Source organism: Callithrix jacchus, chromosome 1 (genome assembly GCF_049354715.1).
Source record: "Callithrix jacchus isolate 240 chromosome 1, calJac240_pri, whole genome shotgun sequence".
In the NCBI taxonomy this organism is placed as follows: Eukaryota; Metazoa; Chordata; class Mammalia; order Primates; family Cebidae; genus Callithrix; species Callithrix jacchus.
In genome coordinates, this window is record NC_133502.1 from 88,726,552 (window position 1) to 88,748,451 (window position 21,900).

The 21,900-nt window shown below is 40.8% G+C and overlaps 1 protein-coding gene and 1 pseudogene across 4 annotated transcripts in view; one reads left to right on the plus strand and one right to left on the minus strand.

The window, feature by feature from the left end:
• Window positions 1-664: 664 nt before the first annotated feature.
• The window catches only part of GCNT1 (glucosaminyl (N-acetyl) transferase 1), a 41,058-nt gene continuing 19,822 nt past the window's right edge, over window positions 665-21,900 (minus strand). For all 4 annotated transcript variants that reach the window (XM_035301938.3, XM_035301955.3, XM_078366205.1 and 1 more), the window contains one exon: window positions 665-6,079. In XM_035301938.3, coding sequence (XP_035157829.1) covers window positions 4,650-5,936 — 1,287 coding nt within the window. In that variant the 5' untranslated portion in view covers window positions 5,937-6,079 and the 3' untranslated portion in view covers window positions 665-4,649. The remainder of the gene's footprint in view (window positions 6,080-21,900) is intronic.
• Window positions 8,172-9,072, plus strand: LOC100397814 (14-3-3 protein sigma-like; annotated as a pseudogene).

Sequence of the window (21,900 nt, forward strand, 5' to 3'; positions counted from 1 at the left end):
AACATTAAAGCACGTATTAAAAACAAAATTGTAAAGAATACGTAAAGCTCTCAAGCTTTAGAAAAAACCTGAAATTCATCAATTTTGCCACTTTCTAGAATCTGTTTCACCTAATTTAGGGCTAAAGAGCACCCCAAAGTGTTTAATAGATCTGGTGTGACATTATTTGGAGCAGGTACTCAATGTTGGGGTCATGGGTCCCTTTTCACTCAGCTGTGCCCATCACATTCAAACCACAGCAGGTGACAGTTCCTATTAATCTTTGCTACTGACTGGAAAACTGTTTTTTCCTCAGCAGACACAGCAGAAGTGTCTAATGTCCTAAAATGCAATACTGGCCATTCAATTACATGCTTCTAAAGCCCCCCAATAATCTCTGTGCTCTGTGTTAGTTTGTTTTTGACATCCTCTCTTCCCCTCTGACATTTGTGCCTTGAGAATGAATCTTATTTCAAATCACTACTTGCACACACTAATTTGTTACCAAGTACATCAACTACCAAATTTAACATTTGAGTGCTGGTTGCTAACAGAAAAAGGAATAAAAAATGTGTGTAGACAAGGCATTGGTTTCTGAATGGCTGATTTTAATGGTGATATGACTGATTCTAACTGCATTCCATCTTGCCCACATTCAAAGGAGTAAAACTTACAGCAAACCATGTTAATCATGAAATAGTATTGCATTTATTTTAAACTGATGGTCTCCAACTTACTTAAAAATCATAAGAGGTTTGACTTACAATCTTTCAGCTTTACCACAGTGCACAAGTGATATGCTTTCGAGTATCCATACAACCATTGTTTCTCACTTTCAGAACAGTATTCAATAAATAACATGAGCTATTCAACACTTTAGTATAAAATAGGCTTTGTGTTAAACGGTTTTGCCCAACTGCAGGCTAAATGTTCTGAGAACATGTAAGGCAGGCTAGGCTAAGTTATGATTTCAGGTTAGAGATATTAAATGCATTTTCAATATGATATTTTCAAATTATAATGAGTTTACCGGGACCTAGCCACATCATAAGCTGAGGAACGTCCATAGTTAACATAATGAGAAATTATTTTTATTTTTCTAAACAACTGAAAAAGTCCAATTCAATCGACACTACAGAGGAAACAAACCGAAACATGGCCTCTTCCTACCCAAATCACTGGAAGAAAAAATCTACTTATATTTAAGTGAACTGTACTTAATAAATGACACAAATATATGTTTAGAAACAACGCTCCACATTTTCAAGGGTGAGTGACTGTTTACCAAGATCTGGGAAGAGCTTCAGTAACTGCCTGTAAAATAAGGAACAATTTTTATTAACTCTTGTCATTAGTAAGAAATATGTAAATCTTGATGCAATACTCATTAGCTAGAATTCTTCCATCACAAAATTTTTGTTCACATATCTTTAAGGACTTCTTATTTATGTTTTTTTGGAGACAGAGTTTCGCTGTCACCCAGGCTGGAGTGCAGTGGTACAGTCTCAACTCACAGCAACTTCCACCTCCTGGGTTCAAGCAATTCTCCTGTCTCAGCTTCTTGGGTAACTGGGATTATAGGCACATGACTGGCTAATTTTTTTTTTTTTTTGTAATTTCAATAGAGATGGGGTTTTGTCATGTTGGCCAGGCTGGTCTTGAAATCCTGAACCCAGGCAATCCCCCACCTCAGCCTCCCAAAGTGCTAAGATTACAGGTATGAGCCACCATGCCCGCCCTTGTTTGACTTCTAATTTGTGAATGTGATTTCTCAGATTTCTCTATAAAACACCTTCAATGACAGTACAAATAAATTAGTGTTTAATAATTACTATAAAGTAATTTAGATAATTTCTATATTTCTCACAAATCACTTGGGTTTTGCTTCTGTGTGTATCACAGGCTTCCTTTTCAAACCATCGTTTTGATTCTTTAAATTTCTTGTCACAGCCTCATAAGTTTCATTTGCTGTAAATTATTCTAAAAAGTTTAAAAGTGAAATACTTTGACCCCCAATGAATGGATCGCACATAATCTCTGCCACAGGCATTAGGTATAGTGTTCAAACACTTTTTAACAAGTGTCATTCTAGAAAGATGAGATATCACAGCTACAGAGAGGATAGTAGGTCTACAGTTTTAATGTGAGGCTTGGGGAAATAGACTCTAAAATCCTATTTTTACATTTATGATGAAGAAAGAAACCCTCAAAACCTGCCAATTTAAATATAAATCAGATGCAGTCACACTGTAATAAATATGCTGAGATAAATAACTTTGTATATTTGTAATTTTAAAAAAATCTAATTTCCAATTTTGCCAAATTCAAAAATACATATAACTTAAAGCAAACAGGGCACAATGTTAATACCAGGTGAGGGTTTAATGGTGTTTGCTCTACTACTGTTTTACTTTTGATGTAGATTAGCAATTTTTCAAAATAAAAAATGAAAAAATGCTTATAAGACAAAGTGTATGTCACTGAGTATCAATAGTTTGAGAGTTAAAAAGTGCCCTATCTTATAGGTAAAAAACTTTTCTGCTAAAAGAAGCAAGGAGAAATATTTGACATATATTAAAGGAAAAAACTGGTTTAGAAGCCAATAAACAGAGAACACATTGCATGTACCGCCCTCATCAATATCATCTCTTGAGTTTTCAAAACGAACATGTTCCTCCTGCTCCAACACAAACTCCCATGCTAATTGTGCAAAAAACAGCAATCCACCAATTTCCACATTTACAAATGATAAAGTTTAAAAATGCATCTCTCAATAAATGAAAATGCTTTCTGACTTTGAGGAATAAAAAAGGGTTTCTCAGTTGAATGCCTTAAAACTGTCTAATACTCTGAATTTCTCATGTACCATTTAATTTGGCTATGTTTTAAAAATACAGCCTGTGGTTTTAATTCTTGTTTAAAGTCTAACGCTAAAGGACAAGGCCTCACAGTTCCCTGGTAGCTTGTTGGTTGAACCGTATCAACACAGCTAAATTACAAGACTGCTTTTTAAGATTTGAATTTACTTTTTGAGATGTGAGACAGCACTACAGCATCCCCAAATTATGGTGAAAATGGAGAGAGTAAAAATCGTATGCTGTGAATGACACCACCACCAACAAAAATATGCCCCAAACCTAAAGTTCCCTTCCCAGGTCTTCCAACAGGTCATGTGGAATGACTGCACACTTCTTTCCTCCTCATGGAAGATTGAGAAAGGAGAAAATTTACAATTCAGGGGCAGATATCAGGAAGACCCAAGGACAGAACCAGATCCGTTTAAATGAAGACACAGGTGACATTAGGATGAAACAATCCTGGGAGGTGGGACACAAGTAAATTTAATGAACAACAGCCTTAATTTTGAGAATAGTGTCAATTGCTGTATTCTTTTTTTTTTTTTTGAGACAGAGTTTTGCTGTTGTTACCCGGACTGGAGTGCAATGGCACAATCTAGGCTTACCACAACCTCCACCTTCTGGGTTCAAGCAATTCTCCTGCCTCAGCCTCCCAAGTAGCTGGGACTACAGGCGTGCACCACCATGCCCAGCTAATTTTTGTATTTTTAGTAGAGACAGGGTTTCACCTTGTTGACCAGGATGGTCTCGATCTCTTGACCTCATGATCCACCCACCTTGGGTGGATCCCAAAGTGCTGGGATTATAGGCGTGAGCCACCGCACCTGGCTGATTGCTGGTTTTTAAACTCATTATGGGCATCAGAAATTGTGTAAATAAACTCTTTTCCTCCCCCTCCCACTCCCCGGCCCCTCAAACCTGTATCATCCTCTCTTAGTTCTCTGCACTAATTACTGGCAGTCAGATCGCACAGACAATAATTTAGGATCCACTGAAAGTAACACAGCTTGATAGCAGAGTCTTGGGAGACTGAGGAAAGGAAGATAGAGGCAAATCTCTAGAAAAATTGAGTGTTTCTCTTTGTAGAAGCTATAATAATAATTTTTTTTAAAAGGTGCCTTAACTTTGCTAATAACCTAAGATGATTTGTGGAAATTCACTAAACTAGAAATTGTTATTTTTTGGTTTTTGGAAGTGTGCATTGTTACAAGCAAAAATAACACAAAACAATGTTAAATCAAGCCCATTTTAAGCTCCCTGAGATGACATACAGAGACATACTACACATTACAGTATTAGAGCAGAAAATAATTTACAAAAACCATTTAGAGTAAAATCAAATTTCTATTTCAACAAATATATCATCAGATTAATTGTATCTTTGATTATCTGTTGCTATACGTTTATTCATACCAGAAAAACTGTCACATTTAAAATTCTCAAAATAGTTTTGGCACAGGTCACATCTTCTCATTTTGCTAAGTCCCTGAGCGCTTTGAACAGGTTGACCTTATGCATCGGGTGCTTCCCCAGACACCCTGGTCCTCTCCCCAGAATGCCTTGCTACCTGCTCTGGCCTCAAGGCTACTTTTACTCTTCCCACCATTAACTCTAGATGAACATTTAATGCTATCACCTTTCTAGCCAATGGTGCTCTGGAGAAACCATGCAGCATCTCTAACAAGAAGACCTAGAGTCCTTGCCCCAAAAAGGACCTCATACCATCTTCCCGACGCTTACTGACGGAAGGGGAACCAGAGAAGGGTACGTTTTGTGTATCCTTTGTATTATTCATAAAATTGCCTGTAATGGTCAGTGTTTTAATGTCTCCAAAGCTTTATGTCTCAGATGCTCATCCAAACACTGGATGGCAAAGAGGTCAACATCCACGTCAAACTTATTGGCAAACAAGTGGTGCTTGCGCAGCATCCAGTTCAAGTCACCAGCTCCGAAAATGCACACCGAGCGCACGTGCACCCCATCGCAGGGTGGGTAGGGAGCTCCCTTGGAAACGTCACCCTCAAAGTACTGCCACTTGACAAACCTGGCAACCGCGTGCATGTCAGACAAATCGTACTTATGGCTGGCAGAGAGTGAGCCCGGGACTTCGGGAATCCTCTGGATGGTAGCCCAGAGATACTCATCAGGGCTGTATGTGTCTTGCGCCCACTCCATAAACTTTTGGATTTTTTCATTCTGTAGTACATACCCCACATACTCCCTACTGACCACAAAGTAGGCACTGCCAGAAAAAAGGGGTGTTTCCAGTGGAGGAAGCATTTTGACAGTCCCTGTGTTTGTCAACTTTCCATTAATGACCTCATACCGTTTTTTCCACCTTTCTTCTTTATTGGATGGCATCCTCTCCGTTTCCAGGTTGTTTTCTCCCATCAACAACTTGAGCTTCCTGACAATTTCTAGGTTGGTTTTAATAGGGAAATCCATACCACAAAGATTTATCAAGTACTTCCAGTTTGCCCTCATTGCGTAGAGGTCCTTCATGCAGTTGAGGTCAGCCTGAACCCGGCTCCACGATGCATAAACCACACTCTCCAATCGGCTGGCCACAAAGACATTACTGAAACAGGAAGCAATGCCCATCACTGCAGCTAAATAGGAATCCTCGGATTTTTTGTCCACATGAATGCAATAGAAATTCTGAGGCATATAGATGGCCCTCAATAGCCTGTCAAGCATTTCAATCTTGTGATGAACCACTATAGAATATGCTATTGGAAACTCTGCCTCTTCTTTACTAAGGGGCTCTACAATATATTTGCGCCTCTTGATGAAAGAATTACAGTCACTGGTCATGTTTATATAGTCATCAGGTGTCCACCGAGGGCGCTTTTTAAATTTCACTGTGAGGATCTCAAGCTTTACCTTTTGGATTTCATTTACATCACCCTGTAAAACTTTGGTGCAATTAATATCACTACTAGGATTCTCCCCAGCAAGTTCCAAGTGTCTGACACTTACAAATTCGGGCTTCTGATGAATCCTTAAAACGGAGAAGGTGATTAGGGAAAAAACAAGAACCACAAAGTAGTATTTAGTGGGATAAGAAAAAAGTCTCCTTCGCAGCAACTTCCTCAGCATTTCAAACAATAATTAGGGATTTCCTTTGTGAAGGGCAGTCTTCTACACTCCAAGCACCAATGATTTTTCCTCCGTTGTGGCCTTGAACGTTGTCAGTTTGCATTTGTCGGAACTGCAATGGCATCTTGAAATGAAGAACATCACTGAAAAAAAGCAATTATATATATAGACAAATATATAGAGAGACAGTAATCATATATATATATATATATATATATATATATATATATACAGAGAGAGAGAGAGAGAGAGAGAGAGAGAGAGAGAGAGAGAGAGAGAGTCTTTCACAATAAATCTTCTCAGGCTCAAAAACTGTCCTCTTTGCTATGGGGTTAGGTTTAAAACAAAAACAAAGTGACTTAATCACAGGAAAAGTGGTAGTAGTATGGGAGACCCAGTCTCTAGTATTTATGCCACAGATTGAAAAAGAAAACAAAAGAAAAAACAGATTCCAAAGCCCAGTACATGGACGCACTAGAATACCTTACAACAAGCATTTTACTCTCTGGTGTGCTGAGGCGCAAAACCGTATTTGGAGACCTAGGCAATAATGATTAAACAGTCCATAGCTGGTGAGTTTCTAACACTGTGCCAGTTCTAAGAATTAGCGCCCCTTTTCTTGAAATCGTTAGTAATTTAAGTTCCTCTTGACATCTTTTAATGTCCATTAGCTGATGTCAGCAGCCCTAAAGATTTGAAGAGATCAGATCCATTCTGCTTTTTGCTGATTTAGGATTTGGGGCACACTTAGGGAGAAGTTCAGAGATGGTTGTGACTTTTAAGTATCTCTGAAGGAAGGGCAAGTCATGGAATTTTCAAACTGGATTAAAAAGGCTCGGCTGAAAACAGGCCCAATCTGGGACTGTGTTGGGTTGGCCCCACAATGAGTTAGGTTCTATGCCAGACACTATAAGAAACCAAAATATTCATAATCCAGAAGAGAGATACAGCTTGAGTTTTCTGCAATAGTTATAACAGGCTGTAATAACTAAGTCTTGTAGAAAACGATAGTGTATACAAATTGTAATTTATGACAGACCTTTTGTCTATATTCAGATTCCAGGACTACAACCCACTTTTACTATATAAAATATTTACAAACATGTAAATAGTTTTGTTTTCAAAAATCAATTTTATAACTTGGCAATTGGTTCTACAGCTGATAAGCGCAGCTGTTCTAAAAAACAAGTCAATGGCCGGGTGCGGGGGCTCACGCCTGTAATCCCAGCACTTTGGGAGGCCGAGGCGGGTGGATCACGAGGTCAAGAGATCAAGACCATCCAGGTCAACATGGTAAAACCCCATCTCCACTAAAAATACAAAAATTAGCTGGGCATGGTGGCGCGTGCCTGTAATCCCAGCTACTCAGGAGGCTGAGGCAGGAGAATTGCCTGAACCCAGGAGGCGGAGCTTGCCGTGAGCAGATCGCGCCATAGCACTCCAGCCTGGGTAACAAGAGCGAAACTCCGTCTCAAAAAAAATAAATAAATAAAATAAAATTTAAAAAGTCAAATACTATCAATTCGACTGTTACAAATCTGTTCATAACAAGATTTCTAGAGATTTGACACTAGTTTTTAACACCAGAAACTTAACTATTTTATTAGGAAATGAGTTGTGAATAGTAATCATACAAATAAAAACGAGTAACTGACCAGCATTAATATAAAATAATGTTAAGAAAAGTATTTAGTCTTTTTACCAATATAGTATTCACACACCCAGAAAATATGTTGTTGAACTAATCCTATTTACTTCTTTTCTCAAAATTATGGCTGGTTAACTTTTCTCTTTTAAAATTTCCTTCTCTCTAGTCTTACTTATTTTTCTAATTCTATGTTTGTGGATTGCTAAATATTTGAAAACATCTTGAAATTTAGGTTAAGCTCTTTGAAAGAAAACTCTAGCAGCATTTCCCTTAATGTATACCAAGAAACAGTTTAACGGTCCAGTATGATTGAAAAATCCAGTGTATCCTTTCCTCCACTGTGAAGATTCCCAATGCTCACTGGCAAATTCAAAACAATTCTGCAGCTTAATTTGTTGCTCATTTCATTTCCTTCTAACAATCTTGATTACCACCCTACTCTGCACCTGTATCAGAAAGCAACCACAGAGATTCTGAAACATTACATAAGAATTTCAACCGAAAAAAGGCAGGCCGAGAGCAGGAGAGGCACAGAGTCCGGCATTGGTCCCAGGCAGCAGTTACCCGCCGCCCACCTATCTGTCCCCAGAGCCATGGAGAGAGCCAGTCTGATCCAGAAGGCCAAGCTGGCAGAGCAGGCCGAACACTATGAGGACACGGCAGCCTTCATGAAGGGCGCTGTGGAGAAGCGCGAGAAGTGCGAGGAGCTCTCCTGCGAAGAGCGAAACCTGCTCTCTGTGGCCTACAAGAACGTGGTGGGCGGCCAGAAGCGTGCCTGGAGGGTCCTGTCCAACAATGAGCAGAAAAGCAATGAGGAGGGCTCGGAGGAGAAGGGCCCTGAAGTGCGTGAGTACCGGGAGAAGGTGGAGACTGAGCTTAGGGGAATGTGCGACACTATGCTGGGCCTGCTGGACAGACACCTCATCCAGGAGTCTGGGGAGGCCAAGAGCCGGGTCTTCTACCTGAAGATGAAGGGTGACTACTACCACTACCTGGCTGAGGTGGCCACCGGTGACGACAAGAAGTGCGTCATTGATTCGGCCCGGTCAGCCTAACAGGAGGCCATGGACATCAGCAAGAAGGAGATGCTGCCCACCAACCCCATCCGCCTGGGCCTGGCCCTGAACTTTTTCGTCTTCCACCACGAGATCATCAACAGCCCCGAGGAGGCCATCTCGCTGGCCAAGACCACCTTCGAGGAGGCCATGGCTGATCTGCACACCCTCAGCGAGGACTCCTACAGACAGCACCCTCATCATGAAGCTGCTACGAGACAACTTGACGCTGTGGACGGCCGACAACGCCGGGGAAGAGGGGGGCGAGGCGCCCCAGGAGCCCCAGAGCTGAGTGCCGCCCGCCACCAGCGGGCCCTGCCCTGCCCCCTCCAGTACCCCACCCTGCCAAGAGGGCTAGTATGGGATGAGAGGCCCCACCCTTCTCCCCCAGGCGCTGTTCTTGCTCCAAAAGACTCCATGGAGAGGGACTGGCGGAGCCGAGGCCACCTGGGGCTGGGGATCCCACTCTTCTTGCAGCTGTTGAGCGCACCTAATCACTGGTCATGCCCCACCCCTGCTCTCTGCACCCACTTCCTGCCGACCCCACGCACGACCAGGCTACTTCTCCCCGATCTTGCCTCCCTTCGACCCCTGCTGCCTTTGATCTTAGGAATTGAGGAGTGAGTGTCCCGCCTTGTGCCTGAGAACTGCACAATGGCAGGGGCTAGAGATTGTGTGTGCGTGTGTGTGTGTGTGTGTGCGCGCGTGCGCGCGCGCCAGTGCAAGATAGAGATTGAGGGAAAGCATGCCGGCTGGGTGTGATCATGTTTCCTTTCAATAAAGTTCCCCTGTAACACTCAAAAAAGAATTTCAACCACTAAAACATCAAAACACTACAAAAAATAGGACTGTAAGTAATTCCTGCCCCTTACTGGTTCAAGGCATTTAGGGAAATCTCTGTGGAATTATGAGCAGACCACTAAGCTAACTGAGAGAAACTTGAGTGGGTCTCACATAAAAAAGGATATAAAGTTTGGACAACTGGTCCGGGAAAGCCACTAAACAAACCAATAACAAAACAACAAGTCCTGGTCAGGGGAGGGGTAGAGGTCTGATTTCCACGGTTGACACACTAGAAGCTATCCAGTTTCAACAAAAAAATTACAAGGCATGCAAAGAAACACAAAAGTCTGGTCCACATACAGGAACACAAAAGTCTGGTCCACATACAGGAACAAAAAAAAAAGTTGTCAATAAAAATGTCCCCAAGGAAGCCCAGGCATTGGATTTAACAAATGCTTGAAATCAGCTCTTATAAATATGTTCAAAGAACTAAATAACTAAAAGAAAGTATGAGAATGGTATCCAACCAAATTGAGAATTTCAATAAAATAACAGAATGTACAACAAAAAAAATGTGAACCTTTAATAATAATAATGTGTATAACAAGTATGGGGAGTTAGAAAATAGTTGAAAAAAAGTATGAATAATAATAATGTCTAAATGTTGGTTTAATTGTAAAAAAAAAAAATGTGCCACACTAATGCAAGACATTAATAACAACAGAAACACTAAGGTCATAAATGGAAACTCTCCGTACTTCCTGTGTAATTTTTCTGTAAACATAAAACTGCTCTAAAAATAGCCTATTAATAGTGAAACGAAAATTAATTTGCACATCCAAGAAGTTTAATGATCTCCAAAGAGGATAAACTCAGCTATCCTCACTTAAACACTTCATAATCAAACTGTTGAAAGACAAGGACAAAGGATTTTGAAAATGGTAAATAAAAGTGATTATACAATAAATCCGGAAAATGATTAGTAACTTCAAATAAAAAACAGTGGAGACCAGGAGGTAGTGGATGATATATTGAACGTGCAGGAAGAAAGACTGTTGGCTGGGCGCGGTGGTTCATGCCTGTAATTCCAGTACTGGGAGGCCAAGGTGGGCAGATTACTTGAGGCCAGGAGTTCGAGACCAGCCTGGCCAACATGGTGAAACCCTATCTCTACTAAAAATACAGAAATTAGCTGGGCATGGTGGCGCATGCCTGTAATCCCAGCTACTCGGGAGGCAGAGGCTGGAGAATTGCTTGAACCTGGGCAGTGGAGGTTGTAGTGAGCCAAGATTATGCCACTGCACTTCAGCCTGGGCAACAGAGCAAGACTCTGTCTTAAATTTAAAAAAAAAAAAAAAGGATTGTTAATCAAAAATTCTATAATGAGCAAAATCATTCAAAAACAATGAGAAATTAGGATATTCCTAGATAAATAAAAACAAACAAAATGTATTACTAGCAGACTCACCCTACACGAAATACTAAATGAAGGTCTTCAGGCAGAAATGAAAAGATTGTAGACATCAACTCAAATCCACATAAAAACATAAAAGCAGTAGTAAAGGTATATATATACATATATACATACATACATACATATATGTATATATATAGGCAAATTTATAGTATAAATGTAATTTTCTTTGTAACTCTCTTCCTATTTGATTTAAAAGAGAGCTACATAAATTAATGATGTTAAAACTGTTGACAGGCTTATAATGTATTTTTCTTTTTTTTTTGAGACAGAGTTTTACTCTTGTTGCCCACACTGGAGGCAGTGGTGTGATCTTGATTCACTGCAACCTCTGCCTCCCAGGTTCGAGCGATTCTCTTGCCTCAGCCTTCTGAGTAGCTGGGATTACAGGCGCCCTCCACCACGCCTGGCTAATTTTTGTATTTTCAGTAGAGATGGGGTTTCATCATGTTGACTAGGCTGGTCTGGAACTCTGACTTCAGGTGGTCTGCCTGCCTTGGTCTCCTAAGTGCTGGGATTATAGATGCAAGCCACTGTACCCGGCCCGAATGTATTTTTTTTATCTCATTGCAAAATCATAATAAATTGCTGGTAGAAATGTAAATGCTTCGTCAAGCTGCTTTAGAATGTTTGGTAGATCCACAGAAAGTTAAAACTAGGGTTACCACATGACCTAGTTGTTCCACTATTAGGTATATACCCAAGAGAAATGAAAACATATATCCATGCAAAAACTTGTATACAAATGTTCACAATAGCATTACTAATAGCTAAAAAAAGTGAAAGCAAGCCAAATGACCATAAACTGAAGAATGGATAAACAAAATGTAGTTTATCCATAAAATGGGATATTATATGGCTATAATAAGAAATGAAGGTCTCACAAATGTTCCATACAATGTAGATGAAGAACCTAGAAAACATTATGCTAATTTAAGTAACAGTCATTTACTATGTAATTTCATTTATATTAATTATCCAAAAAAGCAAATCCATATAGACAGAAAGCAGATGAGTGTCTGCCAGGGACCGGGGACATGAGGGAATGGGAATGACCACTGGCAGGTACGAAGGTTTCCTTTGAATGTTCGCTAAGTAGACAGCGGAGATTGATGTACAAGTTTGTAAATATAAACAGATTGTAAGCTATAAATTATGACACCACTGAGTTTTGGGTTATTTTTCCTAAAAGAAGAAGTAGAATTATCATAAACAGAATTTTACAGAATGTAGGTACATAAGTCACCCCAAAATCCATATAGAAAATACAAAGTTCAAAACCAAACACTTGGACCTCACCTCAAAAACGGCATAGATCCTTACCACCGTCATCTATACCCTAAACAACCAACATGCTTTGAAAAACGCTTCTTACAATATAAAATCGCTAGCTTTGGGTTTTAACAAGATGGGTAAGTGTCAATAAAAGAGGTAAATATACAAGGAAACAAATCTATTTTATTAATAATGCTTTTGATTTTGTCTGTTTATCATCAGAGTAAACAGACGCCAAATGATTAAAAGGAATTGCAATTAACCAACCTAATTTCAAGACAGAACATTTTCTTAAGCAAAACTCGGCTAAGAATCAGAAGGCTGAAAGGAAAATGAGATTTCATAGCCAAAGAGATTTCCACAAAGAAAAAGAAGTTTAAAGAGAAGTGAAAATGTGCACATGCTATACTTTTTTAATGCAACTTTAATTACCAAAAATTACTTAGTTCAAGCACACCCACACATGGAATAAATAACAAAATAATTAAATAACAAAGATGTGTCTGTGGGTAGTTAATACTGCTCAGCCCAATGTACCGTCACCTTTCTATTTCACACGGGAGGTATACTCGCTGAAGAATATGGGGTGGGACTTGCCAGGGAGGACAACTACAAAGAGTAAGAAACATTCAAAATGACAAAAGCTCATGAATTCTGAGAAAGCAAGAAAAACACGAGTCCCAAACCACACTAAGCCTCACTTGCCCAAGGCCTCCGCAACCCAACAACTGTCCTGGGGTTTGTCCTGAAGAAGGTCCCTCGGTGGACACTGGTTTTTTCCTGGAAGAGGACACTTCCTTGTGGACACCATCCTATATAATTTAAGTAGAAAACGTAACCTAAGAAGAAATGCAAAATGAAATCATTCCACTGTGAGTAGGAACAGAGGAAAGCCCATATCTGAGAGCAATGGTTCTTAGCATGTGACTTTTAAGACCAAGAAGTGCAAGAATACTTAATTCTGAGGATACTGAAAATAAACATGGATCTTTCACACAGTCAATAAGAAGGAAAGCTAGTCAAGGAAGGGAACAACAGGAAAAGCATCGAGTGCCCCTAAGGGGACAATACAGTCACTAGAAGTGTTCCAACATAAAGAGAGAAAGCACTGTCAGATAGAGAGGGTGCCGCACGGTACTTAATGGAGTGGGAAGACAGACAAAATGACCTCAGGGAGAGGGAGACAGGAGGCAGCAATCAAACCGGAAAAGCAGATGGATGAGAGGAAACTGACAAAGCAGACACATAATTCCCAGGCTGACAGGAGGGGCAGAATGAACCAGCTCTATTTACACTACAGGATCTTCAAAGGGTTTAGGAACCCGTGCTGGTTGCACAGATCCCTCTGAAGGGGGACTGTGGAGGATGATGGAGGAGTGGTTTAGCTTTTTTTATTCAAGTATCCACGAGTAGCTGTTTACAAAACAGCTGGGTTTCTACCTCAAACTTGGCAAAGACCCAAGATTTAGTCTCTGCAGAGGCTCTCCCATCCTGGGCACACCAGGCCTCATGGAAGGCAGTTCCCATCCAGAAAACAGTGGGACTCAGGCACAGTGAATATTGGGATCTCCTTCTCCATTTCCAGCTTGCTTATCCCTATTAGCTCCCAGAACTTCGATTGTCAAACCAGGGCAGGAGTTTATTTACTGGGGAATCCAATCATGCCGAGAGAAAGAAGGCTTAAATATCTTGCCTGCCTAGGAGTTCCCAAAATGGTCAAAGGAAACAGACCATGCAGGGAGAAGAAAACTGCCACTAACATCCTCAGGATATAGAAAAGATCTACAAATAAAGGTTAAAAATATGTTAAAATATATATATATATATATTAACAAGGCACAATATATTTTCTGAAGACAGCCAGGTCAACATTTTCACCCAACATACTCTTCTACTATGTGACCTTGCCACACCCCAACCAAGAAGTAGTCAAATTCCCTCCCTCTTGAATTTGAGTGGCCTTATGATTACGGTTCAACCACTAGAGTTTGGCAGAAGAAATGCTATGTGACCATTCAAGGCAAGGTCACGCAGCTTCCACCTGGCTGTCTTGAAAATGTACTTCCTACATAGAAGCTCCCTTTCAGAACCACCTTCCATGCTAAGAAAACACATGGAGAGACCAGATATAGGTACCCCAGTCAACTGCTCCGGCTGATCCCTGTCTTCAAGTCACCCCAGCCCAGGTGTCAGACATGTGAGTGAAGAAGCCATCAGAGGACTACAGCCCCTAGACACTCCAGCACACATGTAATCCCAGATACTTGGGAAGGTGAGGCAGGAGAATCACTTGAATCGAGGAGGCAGAGGTTGAGTGAGCCAAGATTGTGCTACTGCACTCCAGCCTAAGGGACAGAGTGAAACTTCATCTTAAAAAAAAAAAAGTAAGGGTAAATAAACACATATTAAGACAAGCAAGATCTCAAAATATTTACTTTTATGCATCTTTCTTCAGAAAGCTATTGGGGAATGAGTTATATTCAATAATTATTGTCCAGGTGCCATGGCTCATGCCTCTGATGCTAGCACTTTGGGAGGTGGAAGTGGCAGATCACCTGAGCCTAGGAGTTCAAGACCAGCTTGAGCAACATGGAGAGAGCCTGTCTCTACAAAAAATACAAAATTATCTGGGTGTGGTGGTACATGCCTGTAGTCCCAGCTAGTCAGGGTGCTGAGGTGGGAGGATCACCTGAGCCCAGGAAGTCAAGGCTACAGTAAGCCATGATCGTGCCACTGCACTCCAGCCTGGGCAATAGGTATGAGACCCTATCTCAAATATATATATATATGTATTATTACCTAAGAAAGGGGAGGACATAAGTAAAAATCAGAAAGGGGATCTAACCGAAGAAGAAAGAAAAAAAAATCCCCAGGTCAAGGAACATCTAGGCCATATAACAAGCCAACAGACAACTACAGCAGACTGGAGCAGATCAGAAGGCCCTAGGAGAAACATCTTCAAGGACCTGGGAGAGACATCTTCAAGAAGACTGGCTGGGTGCGGTGTCTCACGCTTGTAATCCTAGCACTTTGGGAGGTGGGTGGATCACCTGAGGTCAGGAGTTCAAGATCAGCCTGGCCAACATGGTGAAACACCGTCTCTATTTAAAAAAAAAAAAAAAAAAAGAAGACAAAACTGACCAGGTGGGTGGCTCATGTCTACATATGCATATAAGCATATGTATAAACAAACTGCTAATGGATAGACCTGGGTCACCAACCTGTTGCCCTTCTTGGCAGAGAAGGAAGCATGGTCTAAGTTCAGCTGGCTTCTAGTCCCAGTGAATAGTTCTCAATTTCACTGACTCTCCAAGGACTATTGTTCTGTGTCCCCAGAGGCTGCTGTGACTGCACCAAAATACCAACTACTGTGTTTGATATCAAAGCCATGCCAGTATCTCGGAGGACTGTGACCCAAGTGAGGGAGACCAAATCCACCCAAGGCAGGTCAAGGGAAGGAGCGGGAAGCAGATAAGATCAGATAAGATGGGGAAGCAGATAAGATCAGATAAGATGTGAGGCAAAGGCCTTGCATTCAGGGTGGAGTTCTTTCTGGCTATTTGCACTTTCATAGCCTCATCTCATCTCAAGATATCTCTGCCCCCAGGCGCACCGTTTCCCTGTTTGGAGTGTAATCTCTGATACCTGACTGCTGTCTATGACTCACTGCAGTGAGCTGCCTAGCTTCTCTGTGAAATTTTCAACTTGGAATTCTAAATAACCAACCAGGCTATTGGTCAAATGTGATGTAACAGAAAGGCATTTTTACACCAGCAAAGTCACAGACACCTTTTCTCAGCAGGTTACTGTGAGAAGTATGCTACTAAAAGATGAAATTCACCAGCAACTGTAAGAGCATTAACATCATCACTATCCTGGAGTACTTAATATGCTCTAGAACTCTTCTAATTGACTTACCTGTATTAACACATAGAATGTTCAGGAGAATGCTACACAGGAAGTGTTAATTTCCAAATGAGGAAACTGAGGCATAATAGCTCTTCCAAGATCACATGGCTAGTAAGCAGAAGAGCTAGGCTTCAAACCCACATAATCTGGTCCTGAAATTTGTGCTCTACTGCCTATCAAGAAAAAGATAGGATCTGGCTGGGCACAGTGGCCCATGCCTGTAATCCCAGCACTTTGGGAGGCGAGGCAGGCAGATGACTTGAGGTCAAGTTAGAGGCCAGCCTGGCCAACATGGCAAAATCTCATCTCTACTGAAAATACAAAAATTAACCGGACACAGTGGCATGTGCCTATAATCCCAACTACTTGGGAGGCTGAGGCAGGAGAATTGCTTGAACTCGGGAGGTGGAAGTTGCAGTGAGCGCGATGGCTCATGCCTGTAATCCCAGAACTTTGGGAGGCTGAGGTGGGCAGATCATGAGGTCAGCAGTTCAAGACCAGCCTGGCCAACATGGTGAAACCCTGTCTCTACTAAAAATACAAAAATTAACTGGGTGTGCTGGCAGGTGCCTGTAGTCTGCCTAATACAACTGGAGGTTGTAGTGAGCTGAGATGGCACCATGGCACTCCAGCCTGGGTGACAGAGAAACCTTCTTAAAGAAAAAAAATTATGTTATGTTATGCTCAGTTTATACATGGCCATAATAATATAAACATTGAGTTGTGAGCAAACAAAAACCATGACAATATACAGAGGTTTTCATAATAGTAATAGGCCATTATGCCCCCTTTCGCTCCCTCTAAATGAGATTGAGTCACTTCATTTCAGCCTAGGTAACAGCAGAGTGAGACTCTGTCTCAAGAAAAAAGAAAAAAAAAAGAGGAAGAGACAGGATCCAGGAATGAAGGGACCCAATACTGAGAGGCAACAAAAATTCTAGGATTACAAAGAGAGATCCCAAGATGATGGTTGTGTGGGAGTCCTAGGGAGTCCTAGGAAGAAACCAGTCCTTAATTACAGCAAGTGAACAACTCCAAAAAATATTTGAGATGAAACAGAGAGAACCCGTGCTGTAAATAAATGGATTTAGAAGAGATTGTTATAACTAAGATAGAGTTCGGAATTAAATTAGTGAAATGCAGGCCAGGTGCAGTGACTTACACCTGTAATCCCAGCACTTTGAGAGGCCAAGGCAAGCTGATCACTTGAGGTCAGGAGCTCAAGACCAGGCGGGCCAACATGGCAAAACCTGACTCTACTAAAAATACAAAAAATTAGCCAGGTGTGGTGGCACGCACCTATAAGCCCAGGTGCTTGGGAGACTGAGGCAGGAGAATTGCTTGAACCTGGGAAGCGGAGGTTGCAGTGAGCTGAGATAATGCCACTGCATTCCAGCCTGGGCCACACAGCAAGGCGTAGTCTTAAAAAAAAAAAAAAAGAAAGAAAGAAAAAGAAGGAAAGAAAGAATAAAAGAAAGAAATTATGGTATGCTATGCTCAGTTTTACATGGTTATAATAATATAAACATTGAGTTGTGATCAAACAAAAAACATGACAATATACAGAGGGTCTCCAAACTATTTTCATAATAATACTAGGCCATTATGCACCCTTTCACTCCCTCTGCTGTGTTACATACAGTGCAGTTTTCCAGGGGCTACATGATATGTTTGCTCTCACAGAATAAGTGCAGAAGAATCAGAATTTAGATATTTTCTATTAAGCCAAACATAATAGAGATTTGCAAAAATACAAAAACATTGTTACTCTTTTAATTTTTCTAAAAAGATTTTCACAAGAAATTACTTATGTTAAAATAAAGGGCTTATCATTGTTATTTTCAGAGAAGTAATATTTAAGTTTTTCTTTGTTTTAATTTCTTTCTCTCTCTCTCTCTCTTTTTTTTTTTTTTTTTGGTTAAGAGGGGTCTCACTCTGTCTCCTAGTCTGTAGTTCAATGGCATGATCTTGGCTAACTGCAGCCTCAAACTCCTGGGCTCAGGTGATCCTTCTGCCTTAGCCTCTCAAGTAGCTGAGACCACAGGTGCATCTGGCTATTTTTTTTGTAGAGATGGGGTCTCTCTATGATACCCAGGCTGATCTCAAACTTGGTCTCGACTTCCTGTGCTCAGGCAATCCTCCCGCCTTGGCCTCCCAAAGTCCTGGGATTGTAGGTGTGAGCTACCATGTCCATCCTCAGTTTTATTTTCTAATAGGATAAATATCAATAGATATAACCCACATAAACAAAAGCTCTTTGTGATCCTCAGTAATTTTTTTAGAGTACAAAGAATGCTGAAATGAAAAAGTTTTCAGGCCAGGCATGGTGGCACATACTTGTGATCCCAGCTACTTGGAAGGAAGGTCAAAGTGGGAGGATCACTTGAGCCCAGGAGGTCCAGATCAGCCTGGAACAACCTGAATCAACATAGCCAGACCCAATCTCATATTTAAAAACACACACACACACAACAAAAAGTTTTTCAGAATCATTGATTAGGGGGATGAGAGACAGCCAGAAAATGATTCCAAGTGTGGTGGAAGGTTGTAAGTAAAAAAGAATTAAATCCTCCTTACTAGTCAGGTGTGGTGACTCGTGCCTGTTATCCCAGCACTTTGGGAGGCTGAGGTTGGGGGATCACTTGAGCCCAAGAGTTTGAGGCCAGCCTAAGCAAAATGGTGAGATCCCATCTCTATAAAAATAAGAAGAATTTAAAAATTGGCTGGGTGTGGTGGCGCATGCCTGTAATCTCAGCTACCCAGGAAGCTGAGGTGGGAGGATCACCTGAACCCAGGAAATCAAGGCTGCAGTGAGCCATGATCATACCACTGGCACTCCATCCTGGCTAACAGAGTAAGATCCTGTCTCAAAAGGAAAAAAATATAATTTTACCTGTTTCTTTTTTTATGCTGCTACTAGAAAAATTTATATCTCACATTATATTTCTATTGGACAACAGAGTTCCAGGGAACAGGAAATTCTGGAGCCATTGGGAGAAGCATGCTGTTTTTCACAAGTACAACTCTTTGTTGGGAGGCAATTCTCCATGAGTACATCCCGCAAGTGGGTGCTAACTGTCCTTTTGTTCCGGATAATTTTTTTCAAGGCTATTTTTTTTTTTTTTGAGATGGAGTTTCGCTCTTGTTACCCAGGCTGGAGTGCAATGGCACAATCTCGGCTCACTGCAACCTCCGCCTCCTGGGTTCAGGCAGTTCTCCTGCCTCAGCCTCCCGAGTAGCTGGGATTACAGGCACGCGCCACCATGCCCAGCTAATTTTTTGTATTTTTAGTAGAGACGGGGTTTCACCATGTTAACCAGGATGGTCTCGATCTCCTGACCTCGTGATCCACCCGCCTCGGCCCCCCAAAGTGCTAGGATTACAGGCTTGAGCCACCGCGCCCAGCCTCAAGGCTATTTTTATAGCAAACAGCCTAGAAAGACAAGAGATAGTGCTTCCTTCTCCAGCAAAGGGCAAACCTCCTTAGTGACAACATAATGAAGACAATGTCACCTGGGGCAAAGCACAGCATGCTTACTGCCCATTATAAAAGATTTGGCTTCTCTAAACTCAGGGTTTCTTTCCATGATGCAACCCAGTTTGTTGTTATCACTTGGCCCTCTTCACATTGCCCTGTGACATTAAGTCTCCAGCAACCTATAGGAAAAATGCTGATCCTCTGCTACTGCTTCATATAGGTCATAAATGGCACTTCATCTCTGGCCCAGAATTCTGTGTCTTTTGCCAGGATCCATGAAAATTGTCTAACAGGCTTGTTGGCTTTCAAGTAGGGTAAAATCTCAAACACTTCATAGTTCTCGACATGCTTTTGGAAATATCTGTGTTTTAAACTCTGATTAAAATTAAAACTACACATGTTTAAAAAGCCTTACAGGTAGCAATAAAACTAAGACCTATAAAGATGGTTAATCAGTTTTTATATATAACTGATACAAATCAATATTCTTAAGCAGGGGTGTCCATTTTTTTTGATTCCCTGGGCCTCATTCCCTGGAAAAAGAATATATATATATATATATATTTTTTGACCACACATAAAATTCACTAATACTAACAACAGCTGATGAACTTAAAAAAATATATATATATATATACACACAAAATCTCATAATGTTTTATGAAAGTTTATAAATTTATGTTGGGCAGAATTCAAAGCCATCCTGGGCTGTGGGTTGGAGAAGCTTGTCCTAAAGTCTTCATAAGCAGAATGGGTATAGGAATTTCCTTTTCTCCATTCCTACTTTCTTTTTAAAATTCCATTCACTGTTTAATCTTCTCATATATATATATATATATATATATATACACACACACATATATGTTTACTTTTTTTTTTCTTTTGAGACAGAGTCTTGCTCTGTCACCCAGGCTGGAGTGAGTGGCATAATCTCAGCTTACTGCAACCTCAGCCTCCTGAGTAGCTGGGACTACAGGCATGTGCCACCACACCTGGCTAATTTTTGTATTTTTAGTAGAGACAGGGTTTCACCATGTTGGCCAGGCTGGTCTCAAACTCCTGGCCTCAAGCAATTCTCCCACCTTGGCCTCCCAAAGTGCTGGAATAACAGGCGTGAGACACCAAAACAGCTTTTTTTGTTGTTTTTTTTTTTTAGTAATCCTGTATTAAAGCATATCTTATAATTAAACATTTAAAAATACATAATGAAATTTGATACATTCTTTCTAAGTTAGATGAAAAGAAATAAAATTAGATTTCATCTGTGTAGTTTACACACAGAAGAAAAAAAATTGGTTCTCCATGCCTGAATTAATGACATGAAAAGTTCTATAGAATTCTTTTCATTTACTCATTATACTACTTTGAGACAAAATGTCATTTAAATAAGGCTTCCATTTTATTCAGTAATGGAGATAGTATTTATTAGCACATTAGCAGAAGAAAAAGCATCTTCTCTTTCCCCATGCTCTCTCTCCCAAAGGCACAACCAGGGACACACCAGCTGACAGCCTGGGGGAAGAACTGACAGTTGCCCCTTCTGCCTGTTGACTCTGCAGGAAAGATGAAATACACCTCAGTCTATGCCACAAAGCAGAAAACTGTACATTCATCGAGAAAAAAAAGAAAGAATCCAAGAAGGCTTCCTCAATTACAATTGAGCTGAATCTTGAAAATGGGTAAGTTTTAGATATTAGAAAATAGAAAAGAAATGCATTTCCGACTTCTTTGGCTTGCTCAGACAGGGGAATCCTGAGGCAAAGGAAGCCTGAGAGGAAGAGGAGATTGTGATATGCAATGAAAAGCAGTTTTTAAAAGAAGAGGAAGAGAGATAACAGCTGTTTGCCACTTGGGTTCCAAAACCCTAAGGATGTCCTTCCCTGCTCTGTTATGACACAAAGTCTGTTTCTCAGTATCATGAGCCACAGTGAGTAACTGGTAAGCATGTCCCTGCAAACAAGTGCACGTTTCAGTAAAGAAATGAAAAGAGTAATGATAAACGGAGTCACTTTCATTCATACACGCACATAGCATCATTAAAATGATCTCACAGAAATGAGCCCACCTGAGAAGCAGAACGCAGAAAAGTTCTGCAAAGGAGCAGCGACAGCGGTGCTCCAGGGCCAGCTCTACCCTCCCCTGGGATGATCCCTCACATGCATAATGAGGTTTGCCTGGTAACTGTGCACAGGCTAAAACTGTTCCACAAAAAGAAGGAAATGGTGAAGAACCAACACATTGTTCTAGAAACTATTTTGTAAACAGTAAGTACACACACACACACACAAACATACACACACACACACACACACACACACACACACACACACACGAGACTAAAG